At 50.1% G+C, this 18943-nt stretch overlaps 1 protein-coding gene across 1 annotated transcript in view; it reads left to right on the plus strand.

The window, feature by feature from the left end:
* The window catches only part of aop (ETS variant transcription factor anterior open), a 135413-nt gene that overhangs the window by 86054 nt on the left and 30416 nt on the right, over positions 1-18943 (plus strand). Inside the window, exon 2 of the mRNA XM_077661724.1 lies at positions 2863-3015. Within this exon, the coding sequence (XP_077517850.1) occupies positions 2865-3015 (151 nt within the window). The 5' untranslated portion in view covers positions 2863-2864. The remainder of the gene's footprint in view (positions 1-2862; positions 3016-18943) is intronic.

Genomic DNA, 18943 nt, shown 5'->3' on the forward strand with positions numbered 1-18943 from the left:
TTCCTCCACATGCTATAGAGCAAGCTGTGGTAGATTTTTCCTTGTAGGCGTGCGGTTGTGTGTGCAGACTTGCGCGCAAGTTCTGTTGCTCTAAGAGCGTATGAGAATCGATCTCGTGTCTCACCAGGTTCGCATTACGCGCTGCGGTTTTTCTCTTGGTCAAGTGCTTACCTTTCGTCGTCTCGCAAGGGTTGACGATCAGAGTTGTGCGGCCTTACAGTGACTGCGTGTGTATGACCTCGCGCGACTTACTAGCGTGCCTCCTTCCATGTCGCCACCGTAATCTCTCAGGCTCCGTCCTTTGCAGGACAAAGGACGTGGGTTCATTCATTTCAGTTAGTCCTACCCAGTTTCGGCGTCGCCCATCCTAACCCTGTAGTGCGTCAACAACGCATCAAGGACTGTCGGAACGGAGACGTGGACAAGCGCTGACTACTATGAAGTGAATTTACTGCTGGGAACAGTGCACGTATATATGCAGCGGGAAACGAAAACTGAACGCAGCCGGAACGATTATGCCAGTGACACGTGGGAGGCGAGATGCCCCTCTTCCTTATTAGACAAGGTCACACGAGGATTGCTAATGCATGTTTCCCAGTGCGTATGTGTGCATCCTATAATGTACATGAGTAGTCCCTATATAAATTGTTTACTATATATATATATATATATATATATATATATATATATATATATATATATATATATATATATATATATATATATATATATATATATATATATATATATACACACACACCTATGAAGGGAGCCAACAGTCACCGAAAGCAAGGTGCATAGGGGAATGGTTTTTTTAATGTGTAGTGCTAAATCAGTGGATAATAATACTTGGATTAATCAATCGCTTAAAGAAGATTACTTATAAAGCAGAAGAAAAAACAACCATGCCGCCGATGGGATCCCTCATTTCCTGTACCTTGTCTGCTAATATATATATATATATATATATATATATACTATATATATATATATATATATATATATATTATATATATATGTGTGTGTGTGGTGTGTGTGTGTGTGTGTGTGTGTGTGTGTGTGTGTGTGTGTGTGTGTGTGTGTGTGTGTGTGTGTGTGTGTGTGTGTGTTGTGTGGTTACAAATGGTTACAAGATGTAACCATTTGTGTAGCGCTTCTGCTATTTCCGCTCCATCCCGCCTTTTTGAGCGCTGTGGACGCACAGTGAATGCGCACCAACTCGCTCAAATTCATCTTGATTTTATGCCTGCTCCCCTCCTCGGTTTCACACCTGCTTGGTAGCCATAACTAGCAATGCATGTCCCATGATGACTACCCCCTGTTGGGGCCCGGGCAGCGATTTCAACGGGACGTCTATAGCCGAATGCGTTTCCCACGGAGCCGCAGTATAAGCAGCCTATGCGTTTCGTGGGTTTACAACTGTCGGCGCGATCTCCACCAGAAAGTTCTAAAGACCGATCAGTGAGCGCCGGTCGCCCAAGAACTTTACCCATGCCTTGCGTTCGAACCGCTCTGTTTTGTTTGGTTTGCGCTACTGCCAAGGCATGACTTCGGGGTCATATTCGCTGCTTGCGCGGCTGTCCCGCGCAAAGCTGGCCCATGGCGGTCCTCCTGATTCTCTCCCGCGGCTACGTCACGTGACTTTCGAACACAGGGACAATGTCGAGGTGACCTGGACAACATTTGCTCTATTTGTACAGAGCACAACCAACATGTATAATCTCGGCCTTCTCCTAAATCCACAAGATGTAACAATTTGTGTACATAATGGTTACATCTTATGTTACATGGTTACATCTTATGGCTTCGCACGCCCTGGACCGTTTTCATGCGGCTCTGACGTACTTACATTCGTTTGCCGTGCACAAGAACCAACATTGGAACTGCTTTGGCAAAGCTGGCCCTACAAAGGACCCGGATGAAACCATCCTGTTGCAATATTGGGCCGATGACCTGTGCTGCTTGGGGTTCTTCCGCCTCGTTGAAAGTGTTTCGGCGTGTGCGGGCTATTGCCGCCTTGCCATTATCACTTACATTGTAGAGACTGATAAGGTGGTTCGTTGTTTATCTAGTGCCATCGAGGTGGAACTAAACACGTGATTTATAATCCATCGCGTCTAATGCTGTCCTTCGTTTATCCACTTCTTTCGTGGTCAGGCCATAGGGCTGCGGCATATGTCAAAACGCGTCCTGTTAATAGCCATTTCCGCTCGTTCACCATTGTCGTTTTTTACTCGGGCATCCGGGTTTTTGCGTTTGTTTTTGCTGGCGTCTCGGGAGATGCATGTGCCGCAAAGCTTAGTCCGCTTTGGCGGCTTCCGAAAGCAGTTTTTAAGCGAAGCTAAATCCCAGTTAGCGTGTACTAGCACCGCCTACGGCTCCGACTTGGCCTCACGCACTGACCAGTTTAAAACTAAAAGGAATTCGGCTAATGGGGGGTGGGGGGGGGGGGGGGGGGGGGTAAAATGCAGCTGGCGCTGGAGGGCGGGTAACTTTAGAGCGCGCTGTGTTTGCGCGCGAATGGATCACTGAAACGGGCACAGTATGTTTGGCCTGCTCTAAATGTAGCCCTTCTGTAGATGCACAGTCCTCTTCACCTCAGTGTTGCATGTCCATCTAATAGGCGGAGCTGCAAATTTTCAAAGCTGAATATACATACGTAACTTGCGTGTTTTATGAAATGGAGTATGTAATTATTTTTTCTGTGAGGGACATTACGCGCACCAGTCCAGAACTTCGCAGCGTGGGAAAGGCGACTTAACGAACTCTGAAAAGTGTCTGCCGTGTGTTCATCAGGGATTCTTTTCATCTCGGACCCGTGTTCGGATGACGCCTGACCATTCATTCCCTTCTCGGGCGCAGGCATGGACGACCACCACCCGGGCGGCGGGGGCAGTCTGGCCATTCCTTCGTGGCGCAGCGCGCACTTCGCGGCGGCGCACCCGCAGCTCAGCTGGCCGCTGTCCATGACGCTGGCCGACCTGCACGACGACACGCTCCTGCCCACGGGGCTCGGTGAGTCTGTTGAGCCCGCACCCGCTGCGGAAACTCCGGCGTCTACAGACCGAGCTGTCCTCCCCCCAGTCCTCAGTGGCAGTTCATTGGGGAGCCAAGGGCTCAGAAGTTGCCTTAGCCGGCGCCACCGGCGCGTCTCAGGGGAAAGACGCCCGTGGAAATGCGAATGTGTGGGGTTAGAACCGAGGGAAAACATTGGCAGTTCGATGTATGAAAATATTCGCGGATACATCTGATTACCTTATGTATTGGCAAAGCGACGCCATTAGTAGTAGTTGAGGCCTTTGCCGGAAGTGACGTCAATTCTGATAAGGTGACGACACTTCCTCAAGCCAATGGGAATTATAGCGTCTGGTGACGTCACTTCACTCCAGCCTGTGAGCGAACTTTATGTTCGGCGTCACATTTTTTTTGTCGCATTTTATTATTGCGATGAAAACATCCCATTAATAAAATTGAAAAGAGGATGTATAGGAAGTTCAGCCAGATCAGAGCCGGCGGGGTATCCGGGGTTGAGAAGGCATATACTGGTTCTTGATGAGTGACACGAATAATTGAGCCAGTTGGAACGTAATAATTGTAAGTGGCGCGAAACAAGATTGCGGCAGCGCTGATTGGTTAACGCTTATGAGCGCTTCACTGATTAGCTGCCCCCCAGGGGCCCGCCCGCGACCGTTTGTGTATAGATTTCGAACCGACCAGTTACTCATTTGTTAAAGGATGGTGCTTGGCGGTTTCGCAATATGTGCGATCAAATAGCTCTGGTTCGCACTCTTCTGTGTCGCTTTATTCCCGCCCCCCTCCCCCCCTATCCGCACTGTGACCAGCGGCCTCGTCACGGTTCTGCCGGAGGGGATCAAAGAAGTGTTCGTCCTATTTGCCCTCGCATTCCCTATCCGTACCCCTGGCACGTTGGGGGTCCTGAGAGGTGCGTGTTTGCTTTGCAGCACGAGTGAGTACGGGGCACCGACACCGCGATATTGCGCACGCATGTTCAAGGTCGCCTCGATGACTGGGTCAAAAGGAAGGAAAGGTGGACCCGCCGCGGTGGCTCAGTGGTTAGGGCACTCGGCTACTGATCCGGAGTACCCGCGGGTTCGAACCCGACCGCGGCGGCTGCGTTTCGATGGAGGCAAAACGCTAAGGCGCCCGTGTGCTGTGCGATGTCAGTGCACGTTAAAGATCCCCAGGTGGTCGAAATTATTCCGGAGCCCTCCACTACGGCACCTCTCTCTTCCTTTCTTCTTTCACTCCTGCCTTATTCCTTCCCTTACGGCGCGGTTCTGGCGTCCAACCATATGTGAGACAGATACTGCGCCATTTCCTTTCCCCAAAAACCAATTATTAAAGTGGAAGAGAAATGTACAAAAAGCATAAATTGCTCGTGGAAATTGGTGTTGTCTGGGCTTTTTCTGGCTGATCTGCACTAGCGCCTCCACCCACACCGTAACCACCTGTGTAGGATGGCTGTGGCGGTGGGGTTCATTGACTACATGTGTTGTCAATGCAAAGCTGTGTGTGTGTGCGCGCGCGCCTGTCGTCACTTGTAAAGGGGCCCTGTTAAGCACGTTACACGTGAGTATCGGTATAGCGTTCTTTTTTTTTTTTGAGACGTGGAAAACACGGGCGTAACATGAAATGCGCGGCTGCTTCGCCCGGTGTGGTGGCGGGTGAAAATAATTGGCAGAATTCTCGGAAGCTTTAGGTGGGGCGTATACCATCTTCCGGTGTTTCCGTTGTGGTGTCGGCACAAAGTGCAGCCCCGTGCTTTGTGAAGAGACACCGCTCTGTTTTCAAAGCGTTTTTTACTACATCATCATTGTCATCATCATAAACTTGATTACGTCCACTGCATGTCAAGAACATCTGCCATATATACATCCAACTAACCCTACCTGTGTCAGCTGCCGCCACCTTATCCCGTTTTATTAAAAAAATTCATTAAAAGCAGCGCCTCCTAATGCATATTCTGTTTTGCAGTTGTGGCAGTTACAAAGCCGCCCATAACGCTTCGCTGCTCGTTTGAGGTATAAAGCTAATTGGGGTCGTAAACATGTTGCAGGATTTCGCGAAAAATTGCACGGCATCGTATTTATCTGGGCTTGTTATTATTAGTTTTTTTTTCTGAAGCTCAGTATTGTGTACGTATTGCTCACTGTTGTTGAGTGTTTGTTTTTCATTGTACCTCATGGTCCTTTTTTATCTTTTACATCTTTGAAAATTATTCAGGGCGTCCCGCGTATGAAAGCTAGCTTTAAGGAAATAAATACCGGTGGGGCATATGCCGTCGCTGCTGCTGTGATGAATGAAAAGGAAAGTGTATACGGGCCTGTCGGTCTTTGTCCAGCTGAGTCACAATTGTTGCCACGTGCAGACGGAAGAGAGTTGAAAGAGACGCGAGAGGAAAGATTGATAGAGACACGTGTCGCAGCGATGATGATGGCATACCCCCATCCCCCGACGCAGTATGTTGATACGTGGCTATAGAAGTGTTCGCAGCAATATTCGAGCGCAAATGTTGGCAGTATATCGCTTAAATAAACAATTATGGTGAATCGCCGAGTAGCAATGGCTAATGGTAGTGAACAGCCACTGATATCCATTATGCGCCTGTGTAGACTTGCAAAGGTTTCCTTTCTGCGAATCATTCCCCTTTTGCAACGAGAGCGCCCCCTTATGAGACAGCTTCTGCCGCTCACGAAGCGCAACTGCGCTGACAGTGCACAACCGTTACCCGCTTATAACCCCGTTCCGTGATCACGTGTCCATCGCACTGCACCCACCCCGATCGCTTCGCGAAACCTTCATCGTCACCATGTGGGACGCACTGTCGTAAGACACGCCACCAAACGTTTGGGAAAGCCTCTCGGAAGCTGCACGTAGCCGGAAGGTGAGAGCATGCGGCGGGTTGAACACAACGAGCACGCGCTTGGGGGCGCTCCCCGCAAAAGGCCACACATTTCATACGCATAACATTGACGACCTTTACTGCATGCTGGGTAATGCGGGTATCTAGAAAGGCAGCAGTAGACGTTTTTAGCATACCGGAGACGTATACCGGTTTACCGGGCGCCGTCTGCGCACGCGCAGTGGCTCCCCCTCACTCCAACAATGTCACTGCGCATGCGCAAGTGGGGTCCGGTAAACCGGTATACGTCTCCTGGGTAATGCGGGTATCTATTAAGGCAGCAGTGGTGACGCCTCCCGCTTCATTCAAAGCATAACGCGAGGCACGAGCATCCTCGATCTGCCGAACCCGGAGTGTGCATCTTCGTAGGTGTTATTAGCAGTTATTTTTAGGAAAGGCGCAGTGGTATCAATGTCGCAGTGGATGAACACTATGACCGGTCGTTCAATGAGGGAAGAATTTATGAGGAAGAGGGGTTAGGGAGAAGCAGACATTTAGAAAGAGTGACAATGTTTACGCTATGTATCTCTCGCTGAATGTCGCGATTTAGGCAAAAGGTGTAAACGCGGTAAACGGCCGTTCATTCGGTTGTGGTAGTTCACGCCTGAAGCTGAGCGGGGAGTGCAAAGACCGCGCAACATATGCACCCGAACGCCGCCGCATGACTTTGCCCCCTTTGGCCCGCGACTGCTGCCGTAGTGAGGAATCCGTGAATGCGAGGGAAATAACTTTTTTCGGAAAGGCCAGGTCGGGTGCACCCTTCGCGAATGACAATCAGCAATAGGCCACTTTAGATCAATCGCAACTATTGGTAGCGCTTCCCACAGGCTCATCAAGATAATAATAATAATTGGTTTTGGGGGAATGGAAATGGCGCAGTATCTGTCTCATATATCGTTGGACACCTGAACCGCGCCGTAAGGGAAGGGATAAAGGAGGGAGTGAAAGAAGAAAGGAAGAAGAGGTGCCGTAGTGGAGGGCTCCGGAATAATTTCGACCACCTGGGGATCTTTAACGTGCACTGACATCGCACAGCACACGGGCGCCTTAGCGTTTCTCCTCCATAAAAACGCAGCCGCCGCGGTCGGGTTCGAACCCGGGAGCTCCGGATCAGTAGTCGAGCGCCCTAACCACTGAGCCACCGCGGCGGGTAAGGCTCATCAAGAGAGGACACATTTCTGCTGCACTGTAAGTATATACTGTACGTACTTAAAACCGGTTAGCACCGTATAGGTTGCGCCCTTCTGACAGATATGGGTACGCGCACTCCGCTGTATCCCTCCCTGCATTTCTGCAGCTAAGCGAAGCGCTATAGTTGTGGCCACGGGGTGCACCTCGTGCACCAGTGCTATTCTCTCCACTGGTGCAGGGGTAGGTGGCAGCAACGCCTCCTGAAGACCGTAGATATAGTTGTATAAATTAGCATAGCATCCTATTTATGTTGAGGTGATGATAATTGTCACCTAGCAGAGAGCTCGCAACGTGTGTTCGTCGATTCCACTGTTCCCGCAGCATCCGCTCGCTGGGTATAAACCACTGTGTCACGGTCCTCGACCGATCCTTCAGTCTCTTTTAACTTTAAGTGCAATATTTATTTTTATGTCTAAACAAGTGCATGAAACGGCTGCAGCAAAAAAAAAAAAAACTTGCCATGGGGAGCATAAAGAGCATGTTTGAATCATTCGTCTGTGTCCGCGCTGTTCCTTTCTGCCGGCGGGCTACTTGCCTGGCCCTCTAATCCAGTCTTTCTGACAGCAGCAGGGACGCCGAGCAGGGGACGCTGTCGTTGCTGAGAGTTTTTCGAAGGACGGCCTATCATCTTTTCACGATATTACTAATCATTTTAAACTTGAAAGGAGGATATTCCCTCCTCCAGACAAAGCCTTTAATAAGGAGCAGGAGACCACTTGGAGGCGACTCCAGACGCGATCCTTCATGATGCCTTACCTGTTGTCAAAATTCTACCCCGGTGAATACGACCCTGCATGTAAATTATGTGGTGATTTAGCCACTTATGATCACCTATTGTGGAAACGTAAAGAGGAGCCGCCCCCGAAATCTCTAATACAGGTTCCTACTCTCGAGCAGTGGGAGGCCGTGTTGGTCAGCTCAGACTTGGGAGTTCGAACCCGGGTCATTGAATGGGCTACCCAGGTCGCTGTCAGCCGTGGACTGATAGCGACTTAGCACGGATCGTCTGCATTCTGCCTTTTCTGACGAATTAAATGTTTTCCAATCCAATCTGACAGCAGCGGAGGTAATACATAGAATATTCACACGCAGAATAGCGCGCGAAACACACAATAGATGCGAAAAAACAAAATTTGTTCGCTGCATGTCACACATTGAGGAATACATAAGTTGAACGTCATGATAGGAGCAGACGTGTATATTTATGTTTCCGATTTGTTAAGCATTGAAGAGGGAAGATATATAACACAACTGCTGTCTACCAGAACTGAGGCGGGTCGCTGGCACAGTTAACCCGTTCTTTCGGAGATCGTTTTTAATAATGCGTTATTTTACGCTGTAATTCAGCTATATTTCGTAGATAAGGGGTACTTTTCTCCATGTCAAGATTTAAATCTGATAGTTAGTCCATATTTATGTGGATTAAGTAATTTGGTTATGCGGGACTTGTGGAACAGACCTGTGCTAGGTGATCTATGTGGTTCCTTGCAGAAGTAGTTAGCGTACTTATATTTTAGTTAATGGATACGCTGCAGGTTAGAGAAACGCGGTTTTCCCTTACCAATTGATAGTTAGTGCTTAAGATATGAATAAAAGAGGGTGCTGTACAGAACAAGTTAGGAAAGAATATGATTCTACCTATACTGTCTGTTAGTTGTGCCAATTTTCTTGCAAAATAATGATGTGCTGTTTCGGCCTGCAAGTTAATACTTTCGTTTTATTTTCGTTTAACGCGTGAATAACGTTTACGCGTTCACTGAATAAGTTAGTAGCAGCAAATGTTTCATTCTCATTACACCCAGCCCCTGTTGCCTCGAAAAGCAAACCGCATCCCCCAGAAGGTTTGAGAAGGTGTCGAAGAATGGCTCCGTCTTAATTTATCTGTAGCCGTCCTGTACTCCACGAACGTCGGTGTGTCCAGCGATTTCTCTCGGCGGTGAACATGTCCCGCATCTGCTGGCTTCTGTTTTCAAGGTCACCCTACTGGTCACCGCTGTCGCTGCGCTAACGCCACCTTGAAGTCAGTCGCGAAAACCTCCAGGTGCCGCCGACGCTACGTGTGCTGTTGCGACTAAACGCGAGATAAGGCCTTTTTAGTCGCGGTCGAGGATCTTCGCGGCGAAAATAAACAAAGTAAAGAAACTGGTGCGGACTTGTTTTCTGTCTGCTGGAGCAGGACCTTCTGGATATACCAGATGTACCTCCTAATAACTAGAGAGATTTAGAAGTAGCTGTCTCGTTGCCACAGGCCATGAAGTCGTGTGCTGTCGCGGCAATATGACGGCGACAGATCCGTCGTTAACGCTGCGGTCTCCGGGGCTTTCGCTTACCCTGTGTACTGCTGGCTTGTCGTTTACAAGACTTCGCACGGTGCATGCAGCGCGCGATTGTCGCTTTTGATCTGATTTTAAATCATGCACTGATGCGTGTGTGTCCTGGATATTTTGGTGCTTGTCTGTTTAATAAATTGGTTTTTGGTGGAAAGGAAATGGCGCAGTATCTGTCTCATATATCGTTGGACACCTGAACCGCGCCGTAAGGGAAGGGATGAAGGAGGGAGTGAAAGAAGAGAGGAACAAATAGGTCCGTAGTGGAGGGCTCCGGAATAATTTCGACCACCTGGGGATCTTTAACGTGCACTGACATCGCACAGCACACGGGCGCCTTAGCGTTTTTCCTCCATAAAAACGCAGCCGCCGCTGCTTTCCCAATGTGTTCTATCACACAATTAAGTCGGTTATAGTGCCGGCGCTTCAGTAGGGGGATATGTGCGTTGGAGTGTGTTCAATGCCGGCATTTTATTTCATTGTTTCTGACACAACGTATTGCGGCGATACGAAAAAAAAAAGCTCACGAATAAGGCGTGTTTAAACCACCCCTTCGCGCGAAAAATGTGTACAAAGAAGCTAGGGTCGACACTGGCTTGATGGCGTTCCTGTCCAGTCAAGAACAAGGTCCGCTGCTGTCGTGAGTGTGGTCTGTCTACACTTTTGCCTTGATTCGGCCATCATTGCGTCGGTATTGAAAAATGTTCCTCCATAGGTGTCTACTTTATTCAGAGGTTGCACGAAATAATCCTGTTGCTTTATTTTTATTTTTCAATTACGAAAGGACGGCAATCTTATCAAGCAGGAAAATTGAGCTTGGCCTTGAGTCTTTGCCATCCCACCGTAAGATATCTCGTTTAGTTCATCATCATCATCAGCCCGACTACGGCCGCTGCAGGGCAAAGGCCTCCCATGTCTCTCCAATTAACCCTGTCCTTTGCCAGCTGCGCCCACCGTATCCCCGCCAGTTGTTCGCCGTCAGGTAAAATTTACCATTGTAATTCATTTAGAGCTCATCATTCGGCAGCGTTATTTGTCTCATCTTGTGCAGTCGTGAGCAATATGACAGGGGACAATCTTTTTGCACAAAACTACTAATTTTCTAGTTATTTCTCTACTAAATTTGAGTGACTTTTGGATAGCATGTGTCAAGAGGAAAACCGTAGGAAAACTGAAAAAAAAAAGTGCTTGTCAAAAGTAATTGTGAAGCAATCAGTAAAGGAATATTGAAACTGTTTCCTTTCATATGCTCACGACTGTATACATTGCGGTCTTGAAATTGGCATAAAGTCCTGGCTGCCACGCCGTTTTTAGTGCGAAAGCTCTACTTCGCAGGGTCAAACCCAACTAAGAATGAATCTTGTGGCGTCTCTGACCTTGAGGGCGAAGAAATAGAATAAATACTGCCTCGACTCGGTTTCGAACCCGCGGCGGCGCGGACAGATAAGCTTCGCTGGCCACTGTACGAGAGCGCCATGCTATCGGCGCAGCCGATCACGCCTCGTGTCAAACTGCAACACACGCATCGCGCTGTGCATTGCAGGTTGTCCGTCCTCATCAACTGCCATCTGTGCGCAAAAGTCACGGAAGGAAAGGAAGGTTAAGGACACCTCAATCGCGCTTTCAGGCACGCGGCGGTGGTGTCCACCGGAGAAAACCTGCCTCCGCACTGTATTTCGTGCTTGGCAATGCTAAACCGCCATATTGCTTGGCACAACTGTTGACTGAAACCACGTACTACCTGCAGAAGCTGTACAGTCTTGATCAAAAGTCTTAAGGCCAAAAGCTTTCCGCTTCAGCCGCATAACAGAGCCATTACGGCAACATTAAAGACTGAATGACCTTGAAATGCTAGCGGAAGGTTTCGCCTTGCGGTAGAGAAGCTTCTTGCTTGACTTGTGTTTTGAATGACCCGCAACAGGGGGCATTCTAGCAACATTCATTTCGCTGAAGTTGAACGCTGTGGCCTTAAGACTTTTGACCAAGACTGTATACCTGTAGATTTTAATAGTCATTTGTTGTTTCGCTAAACCTTCGCTGTTGCATTACGAGACAGTGCTGTCGCTTATGCCTGCGGCTCTGGGAATGTGTGAAATCGATAAATAATAGGACTCGACGTTCACGCGCCACGCGTCACGTAAGAATGGGGATGCCCCACGGGAGGGCTAACCGAGTCAGGGGCGGCGTGAAGGCACCGATCATCGTCCGTAGCTGACGCTCTTAGTTTTGTTGTTGGCTCACGGCGTCACTGAAGCCTGCCGATTTGCGAAATTTTGTTGTTTCTCACGCGGGCAGTGGCTGCCGTTTTCACTGAGTGATTGCACCGTGTCATGAAGGCGGGACATTTTTTTTTTCGCATCGTCTTTCCCGCGCATACGTGAAGGCTCAGTGTCTAATCTCCGCCTCTGGCAGCGTTCTTGCGGTATTTTATGTGAACGCTCTGCGAGGCTCTCGACGTTGGCCTTGTCAAGGTTGAGAGAGCAATTAAACGGAGGAGCATCAGTTGACAAAACACCGCGAGTAAAATTTATAAGCTGCTCCGCTATTTACACGCCGTGCGATTCACCTTGCGCGGTCACGTAAACCGCGCGCGGCAGTAAAACACCCGGCCGACCGCGGCTGGTGTTTGCGCCGTCTCTTTAAGGAACGAGCGCGTCTCAGATGTGATCTTTACACCGCGTTCTGGCCGATCGGCTGCGAGTGAACTGATTTTTCTTTTCCTCATCGAAGAGCTTGGTATAACGTTAATCCCCGGTTAAGAAATAAAGTGTTTTCGCATGGGTTCTGAGCGGGGATGACACTTGCGGGTAGAAGTGACATGGGAGACAACATTGCATGTGTAGAAAAGAACAATCTATTTAATTCAATTCCGATGTGAGTTAAAAGGTATTGCTTGAGGGCAAAAAGCTGGCGATTTGGTCAGAATTCAGGCTGCAACAGCGCAAAAGGCGGGAGTAAAGAAGGAGGCATGACTAACATGGCGCCATGTTTATCCCATGAACATGGCGCCATGTTTATCCCATGAACATGAACTGGGGGGCGAGTTGGTCAGACATGGTTCTTGTAAACCAGCGCATCGGCTCGAAGCCAAACAGAAAGGGACAGAACACAGCGCCGAAAGAAGTTTTCGGTCTGCCACAGCGCTGTGTTTTGACCCTTTCTGTTTGGCTTCGAGCCGTCGCGCTGGTTTACAAGAACCACGTTTATCTCGTCACCGTCTGTCGCGCTGTTGCAGTACTATCAAGAATCGGGCCAGTTTTGGTCCGACACGTTGACGAATGGTACAAGCTGTACGCCGTTCACTTCTCTGCCCCAAGTCATGTCTTGTGCCTTCTCTTGTCCTTGTCCCTTTTGTGCCGTCCTGACATCAACTACAGCTATGAACCAAGTAGAGCAAACCAAAGTACTTCTTGTTCATGTCTCAAGTCACACGGTTATAATAATAATAATAATAATAATAATAATAATAATAATAATAATAATAATAATAATAATAATAATAATAATAATAATAATAATTGGTTTTTTGGGGAAAGGCAATGGCGCAGTATCTGCCTCATATATCGCTGGACACCTGAACCGCGCCGTAAGGGAAGGGGTAAAGGAGGGAGTGAAAGAAGAAAGGAAGAAAGAGCTGCCGTAGTATACGGCTCCGGAATAATTTCGACCACCTGGGGATCTTTAACGTGCACTGACATCGCACAGCACACGGGCGCCTTAGCGTTTTTCCTCCATAAAGACCGCGGCGGCTGCGTTTTTATGGAGGAAAAACGCTAAGGCGCCCGTGTGCTGTGCGATGTCAGTGCACGTTAACGCGGTTCCGTTTCTTTTTCATTAGACTTACAATAATAGTCTTGTATATTATTTGTCAGCGCAAATAACTATTTGAAGCAGAAAAAGGAAAACTCTGGTTCTCACTAATACACGGCGATGTTACATTTGAAGAATTTTCCTCTTTTTTTTTTTATTCAGGAAACTTGAGGAAACAGGAATTTTCAGGAAGGTTCGGGGAAATTCAAGGGCACAAATTGTCTCGCTTTTCAGAAATCGGCGGAGTTTTCCAACTGCGGCTGTGAGAAGAGGTGCAGAAATAGGGATCTGGGGCTGTGCTTGAGGGAATTTTCAGTTAACGCTTCGAGCGTCGCTGCTCTTACAGTAACTGCATTGTTTAAGCGTTCGGAAAACTCGCGAAGCAGGCAGCGTCTTTTCGCCACATGTTTCATTCGTCTGCCGCACATGCCGCCACACTGGCTCCCACGGACTGCCGTAGTGACGAAGCCTGCCCGGGCTTTGTCGAGTTTACGCGTTTGACGATATGCCGTCGCTGAAGAACCGCAGGACTCGTGCGTCTTATATACCTTCGTATTGCGCCTTTCGGGCCAGCTGTTGACTAACTGTACTGCTCGTAAAACTCGGAACGTGCCATGCTAAACGCGGACGACCTGTGACGCCGGCGTCTCTCAAGCGCCCGTGGGGACACACAGCCCTTCACGCCTATTGCACGCGTTACATCAGCGGCTTACTTTTTCCAACGCATAAGCGCGCGGGATTGTGCGCGCCTGGTAGTTTCCAGAGGTCCGTTTTTTTCCGATCCGACGTCCTCATGATGTTTCTTGCAAGGACATTCGCTGTTTCCTTCGATACTCGTCGGTTGGTTTATGGGGGTTTAACGTCCCAAAGCGACTCAGGCTATGAGGAACGTCGTAGTGAAGGGCTCCGGAAATTTCGACCACCTAGGTTTCTTTGACGTGCGCTGACATTGCACAGCACACGACCATTCGATATTCGCGCCATTTAATTTTTTTATTTTGGTTGCATGAGCCATTCCACACCATAGTTTTTGTTTCACGGAGGACGAAACGAAGCCTTAACATCGGCCCTATTTCGTCCATAGTTCTCGTCTTTCATTAGACGTTTTTAGCATACCGGAGACGTACTAGAGGAGACGTATACCGGTTTACGGACCCCTCCTGCGCACGCGCAGTGGCTGTCCCACCTGCACCACTGCGCATTCGCAGGAGGCGTCCGGTAAACCGGTATACGTCTCCGCTAGTACGTCTCCGGTATGCTAAAAAACATCTATTATCGCCGGAAATTCAGCACCTCGGTAAAGAACACTGCATTCGAGCAGCGGCTAGCTGTCTCCGCTGCTCACCTGCTACCGCCAAAGCTATCTAGACCAGCTTCGTTGCAACGGCGCGGACCAACGGATCATTTCAAGGGCACGCGCTGTATTTGAGAGAAACAACCTAAACGAAAACCACGTAAAACAAACAGGGACACAGTAAGGTCTAGGTAGACTAAGCCGCCTCAGTTTCTGGGGAACCAAAGTTCCGTTTCAAGTGCTAAGGATTCCTAGGGGGCTCGAGCTCCTTGTTACTATGCATGCGATAAGGACGGTTAACAGTTGCGATGGTACAGCCGACGGCTAGTCACGTCTCCCTCCTCCGTCCCCGATAGTCGCCGGTGTCATTGACGCCCCAGAGCAGGCATGAATGGACTGAATCTATCGGAGTCCTCTCCGAGTCGGGGTGACGGCATGGATCCACGTTGCCTAAGTTGATGGCCACGCTCACTTGGCGTAGTAGCTTGTATAATAAAAGAGAAATCCTTATCCCATCCAGCGTTATCGTTGCAACGAGCGCAGTGGCATGCCCAGTTCTAATGTACCGTACGCTCTTCTCAGCCGGTGTGCGTGTGAGGGAAGGGGACAGCATAAGCATGCCCCCGGCATGTGCTGCGCCCCCCCTCCCTCCGCTGTGGGCAGCATGCGCAGCGTGACGTCGGCGTTTAATTACTGCGTCCCAACACGCTGAGCGGCGGCCGTTAATCGTTCTTCTCCGTACAGTACAAGGAGAAAGAGGGCGAGGGGGGCTGGTAGTGGTGGTCGTCCTGTTACGCGCGCCAGAAAAACACGTGGGCGCCCTTGGTTCAGGTCAGTCACTGCCGTTACGCCGTGGACGCATGTACGCGCATAGCGGGTTTGTCGCGCCCGTCTCCTCTGTGCTCCTTTTTTTTTACTCTTCTTCTTCTTGTCCCCCTTCCCTTTCGCTGGTGCTCCGTCCTCTCGATTGGCTGCCGGCGTCAAGGTCTGCACTCGTCTGGGCCGGATGAAGCCGATCCGCTCCCTGCGCTGCTTGCTGTCTTGGGTGTGTGTGTGAGCGCTCTGGCTTCGAAAGGGTTTCGGACTGCGAACAACGTCCGCTGAGACTCGCGACCTCGTCGGAACGGCCGCGTGACGTTCTGGGGCTTGCTCTCTTTCTTTTCTTGGTTCTGTTCCTCCCTGGAGGAAAACTTCGCGCGAGCTCAGCCGCGGTCGGAATACAAAGTATATTATCTCTGCCAGTGGCGGCGCTCTCTCAGCACGGTGGCTTTGAAAGTGCGTCCTCATACTAATCGGACTTGTTCGTCTTGATTTTTCCCTTTCTTTTTACTCTGCTCATATTCTTCTTTTTTTCCTTTTTCTTCGTAATTATTATTTTTTTTTTCTTCGGCCGTCAACCAAGCCCTGTCCCGTCCTGTGGGAAGTGGGTGCACCGTGCCGCTGTTTTCGCGTCGCGGTCTTTTTCACTCTCGGTGCAGCCGCACTGGGCCGTGCGGGGGGCGCGTTTACCCGGCCCGAGTGTTATTTTCCTGCGCCGGGTTTTTACCCGAGGCTGCCAGGCGCGGCGGCGTTTGTTTCCCTTCTTTTTCTGAGTAATTCCTCGACCGGACGTTAGCTGGAAATTAATCGGGCCTTTAGGGAACGTCCGATTTCGCGGCCGGCAGGATTTCTGAGGCCGCGCGCTTCTTTCTCGTCGCCGGTGTCGAGCCGTCGTCAACGCCCGAGTATGCGGCTCTTGTTTCCCGCACTGCGTCGTTCTTTTCCTCGACACATTTCCTCGCCTCGTGCCAGCTGTGGGGTGGGGCACCCCGCACTGTACGCGCAGTAATGCACCCGGCACCACGCAGTGGGTGGGGCAAATGCGCTTTGGCGCCGCAGGGTTGCCGATGACCATGACTGGCGCGAACGTTCGCAGTGCAGTGACGCGTGAAACACTCTCTCGTTGCTGCGCTCCGCCTGAGAGCCAGCCGAAGCAAGCAGAGCGGATCCGCTGTGCGTTGTATGCCAGTCGGCTTGAAAGATGGGCTGTTGATGTGCTTCCGATACTCTCGATGCTTCAGAAGGCCTTATAGACAGTAGCGCCTGGTAGCCTTGGTTGAGGGTACCTATCGTATCCTAATTCCTGGTACAGCAAGCATGCTGCAGTTTATGCATATAAATCTGCTTCAGTTTCACTTTCGTGATCGAATTTCGGTAGTCGCCTTAGGATGGAGTTCACGCCGTAGCCCCATTGCTCCTTTGAGCACACTTGTCTGAACAGAGAGCATAGTGCTAAATGGTTGTTATGCCTATGCGATACCTGGTGTACAGGTAGTCCAGCATCTGGCCTCTTTGTGCTTGGGAGGGCGGTATATAGTAGGTACTGCGCTCGAGGGTCTGTGAAAGTCGGTAAGTGCGCCAGTCATGGTGCCGGGAGTGGATAGGAGACCTGGCTTGGCTCCCAAGTGAAGAGTGCTATTGTAAAACTGATGCCTAGTCACTTGATCGATGCAGAGCCACGGAAATTGGTTTATTTGCTGAGGTCCAGTGTTATCCTCGCTGAGGCTCATTGGTATCATCGGTGAGGCTGATCGGTATCATCGCTGATCTGGGCTGTGAGCTCGAACGTCTCCGATGTCACACACTAAAAAAATGCAGGGGGCACTTAAGCTCCACCTTACGTGTATGCTACGCGATAGCGTAATGGGTGAATTCCCATATGTGCAGAAGGCCATTTACACACGTAGATCCCTGTGAGCCCTCTTCCCGTACAGAAACGTCCTATGGGCGCCTGTGGAAAACGCTATGTCCGTCTATGGCCTTTTATGAACGTCTATAAGCACCCACAGAGGTGCTTATTGCCAGCTATTGAAAAATCTATGCCACTGAAGCTATAGCTTTGGAACCATGCATACTACTGTTTTTAGCTCTCTATAGAAAAATACATCCGCCTGAAACTACGGCTATAGATGGACATAGGAAAGGAGGAAAGGCTTATAGCTAATTGGGCCAAATACCTATAGCTGGCCATATGACTTTTTGTATGGGTTGTTCCTGCTGGCGCAGTGATGCAGCAGTTGGCGATGCGCCACTGTCCTGCGATGTGGCAGGTTATCTCAGCGGCGGGCCTTCTGTAGCCCCGGCTGCTCTTCCCGAGCGACCACTCGTTACTTTTAACTGCCACGGCGGGCAGTTTGCTCACTATCTGGTGGGCAGGTTGCGATGACGCTGCACCTCATTGATATTTACCGAGTCTAAAGAGTACCTTTGGTTGGGCGCGTTGGTATCTTCTCTGAGGCCTACACACATCTGTGCTGATGCCCGACTGTCTCTCAGCTGAGGCCCGAGGGTATCTGCGCTGCGGCTCTTTATATCATCTCTGAGGCCCACGGACATCTCTGAGGTTCCTTGATATCTCCGCTGAGGCCCAAGGGTGGCATCTTCGCTGGAGCTTGTTTGCATCTTTGATGATGTCATTGATTGCCTCGCTGACGTTCATTCTCAAGCCCACCTTAGCCAAGCCTCGTTCTCTTTATTGAGGCCCATTGGCATCCTTGCTATCTTCGCTGTGACCTGCTTGTAACTTTCTGAGGCCTGTTGATATCTTTGGTGAGAGGGACCCTCCGGCCTTTGCTGTGATTGTCGCGTTGACTTCGCGGAAGTCGGTACTACGTGATTTTGAGCTGCTCAAGCTTGACCATCTGTAGTGATTGCATTTAGAAGCTGTTCGGTTATAGTTCATGTCTGGCCCGTAGTGTCCGTTGTTTCGCCAGAAGATGAAGCGAGCAATGGGGTCCCGTTTCACCGTGTTGCACGTGCGCGCGACTGCATCGGTTTGACTGTTAGTCCACTTAACGAAACTTTGATAGACCCGCACATGCCTCCTAGTCGGGGCTGTATGAAGCCGCCCACCGCTGATTTGTCGCCCGTCGGCCGCGTGTCTGCGTTACGGGGAAACGCATTAGCTGGCACATCACCACCCTCCCCCGTCCCATTGGACTGACCTGTGTCGTCGGCGGGATGCCTTGCTGTCGTCGTTTCAGAGGTGCCGGAGATTTCCCCGCCATCAAAAGACCGCGCACCCAGTGTCGGCCGAAACCGGTCGTCCTGCGCTGTTCTTTCGGGTTCACTGTTCTTGTACGGATGTCTTTGAAAGCTGCCAGCAACGAAAAAGAGGCAGACGCGAGAGGAAATTCCATCGCCAGCTTGATCCGCTTGCTTCAGGCCACCATATGCCCCGTGTCTCGGGCTGCATCGTTCCTTGCTCCGATTATTGGCGCGGCGTAACGAAACTTTGTTACGTAGTCCGCTGTAGTATATGTATAAGGCTGGAGCGGGGCATTAGAAGGCGCGCCTTGGCTTCGGGATGTGCACCGCCACGGGAGTCCGTCGCCGGGCAAGGTGCGGAGGAGGGGGTGA

The sequence above is a fragment of the Amblyomma americanum genome, chromosome 4, assembly GCF_052857255.1.
Source record: "Amblyomma americanum isolate KBUSLIRL-KWMA chromosome 4, ASM5285725v1, whole genome shotgun sequence".
Taxonomy (NCBI): domain Eukaryota; kingdom Metazoa; phylum Arthropoda; class Arachnida; order Ixodida; family Ixodidae; genus Amblyomma; species Amblyomma americanum.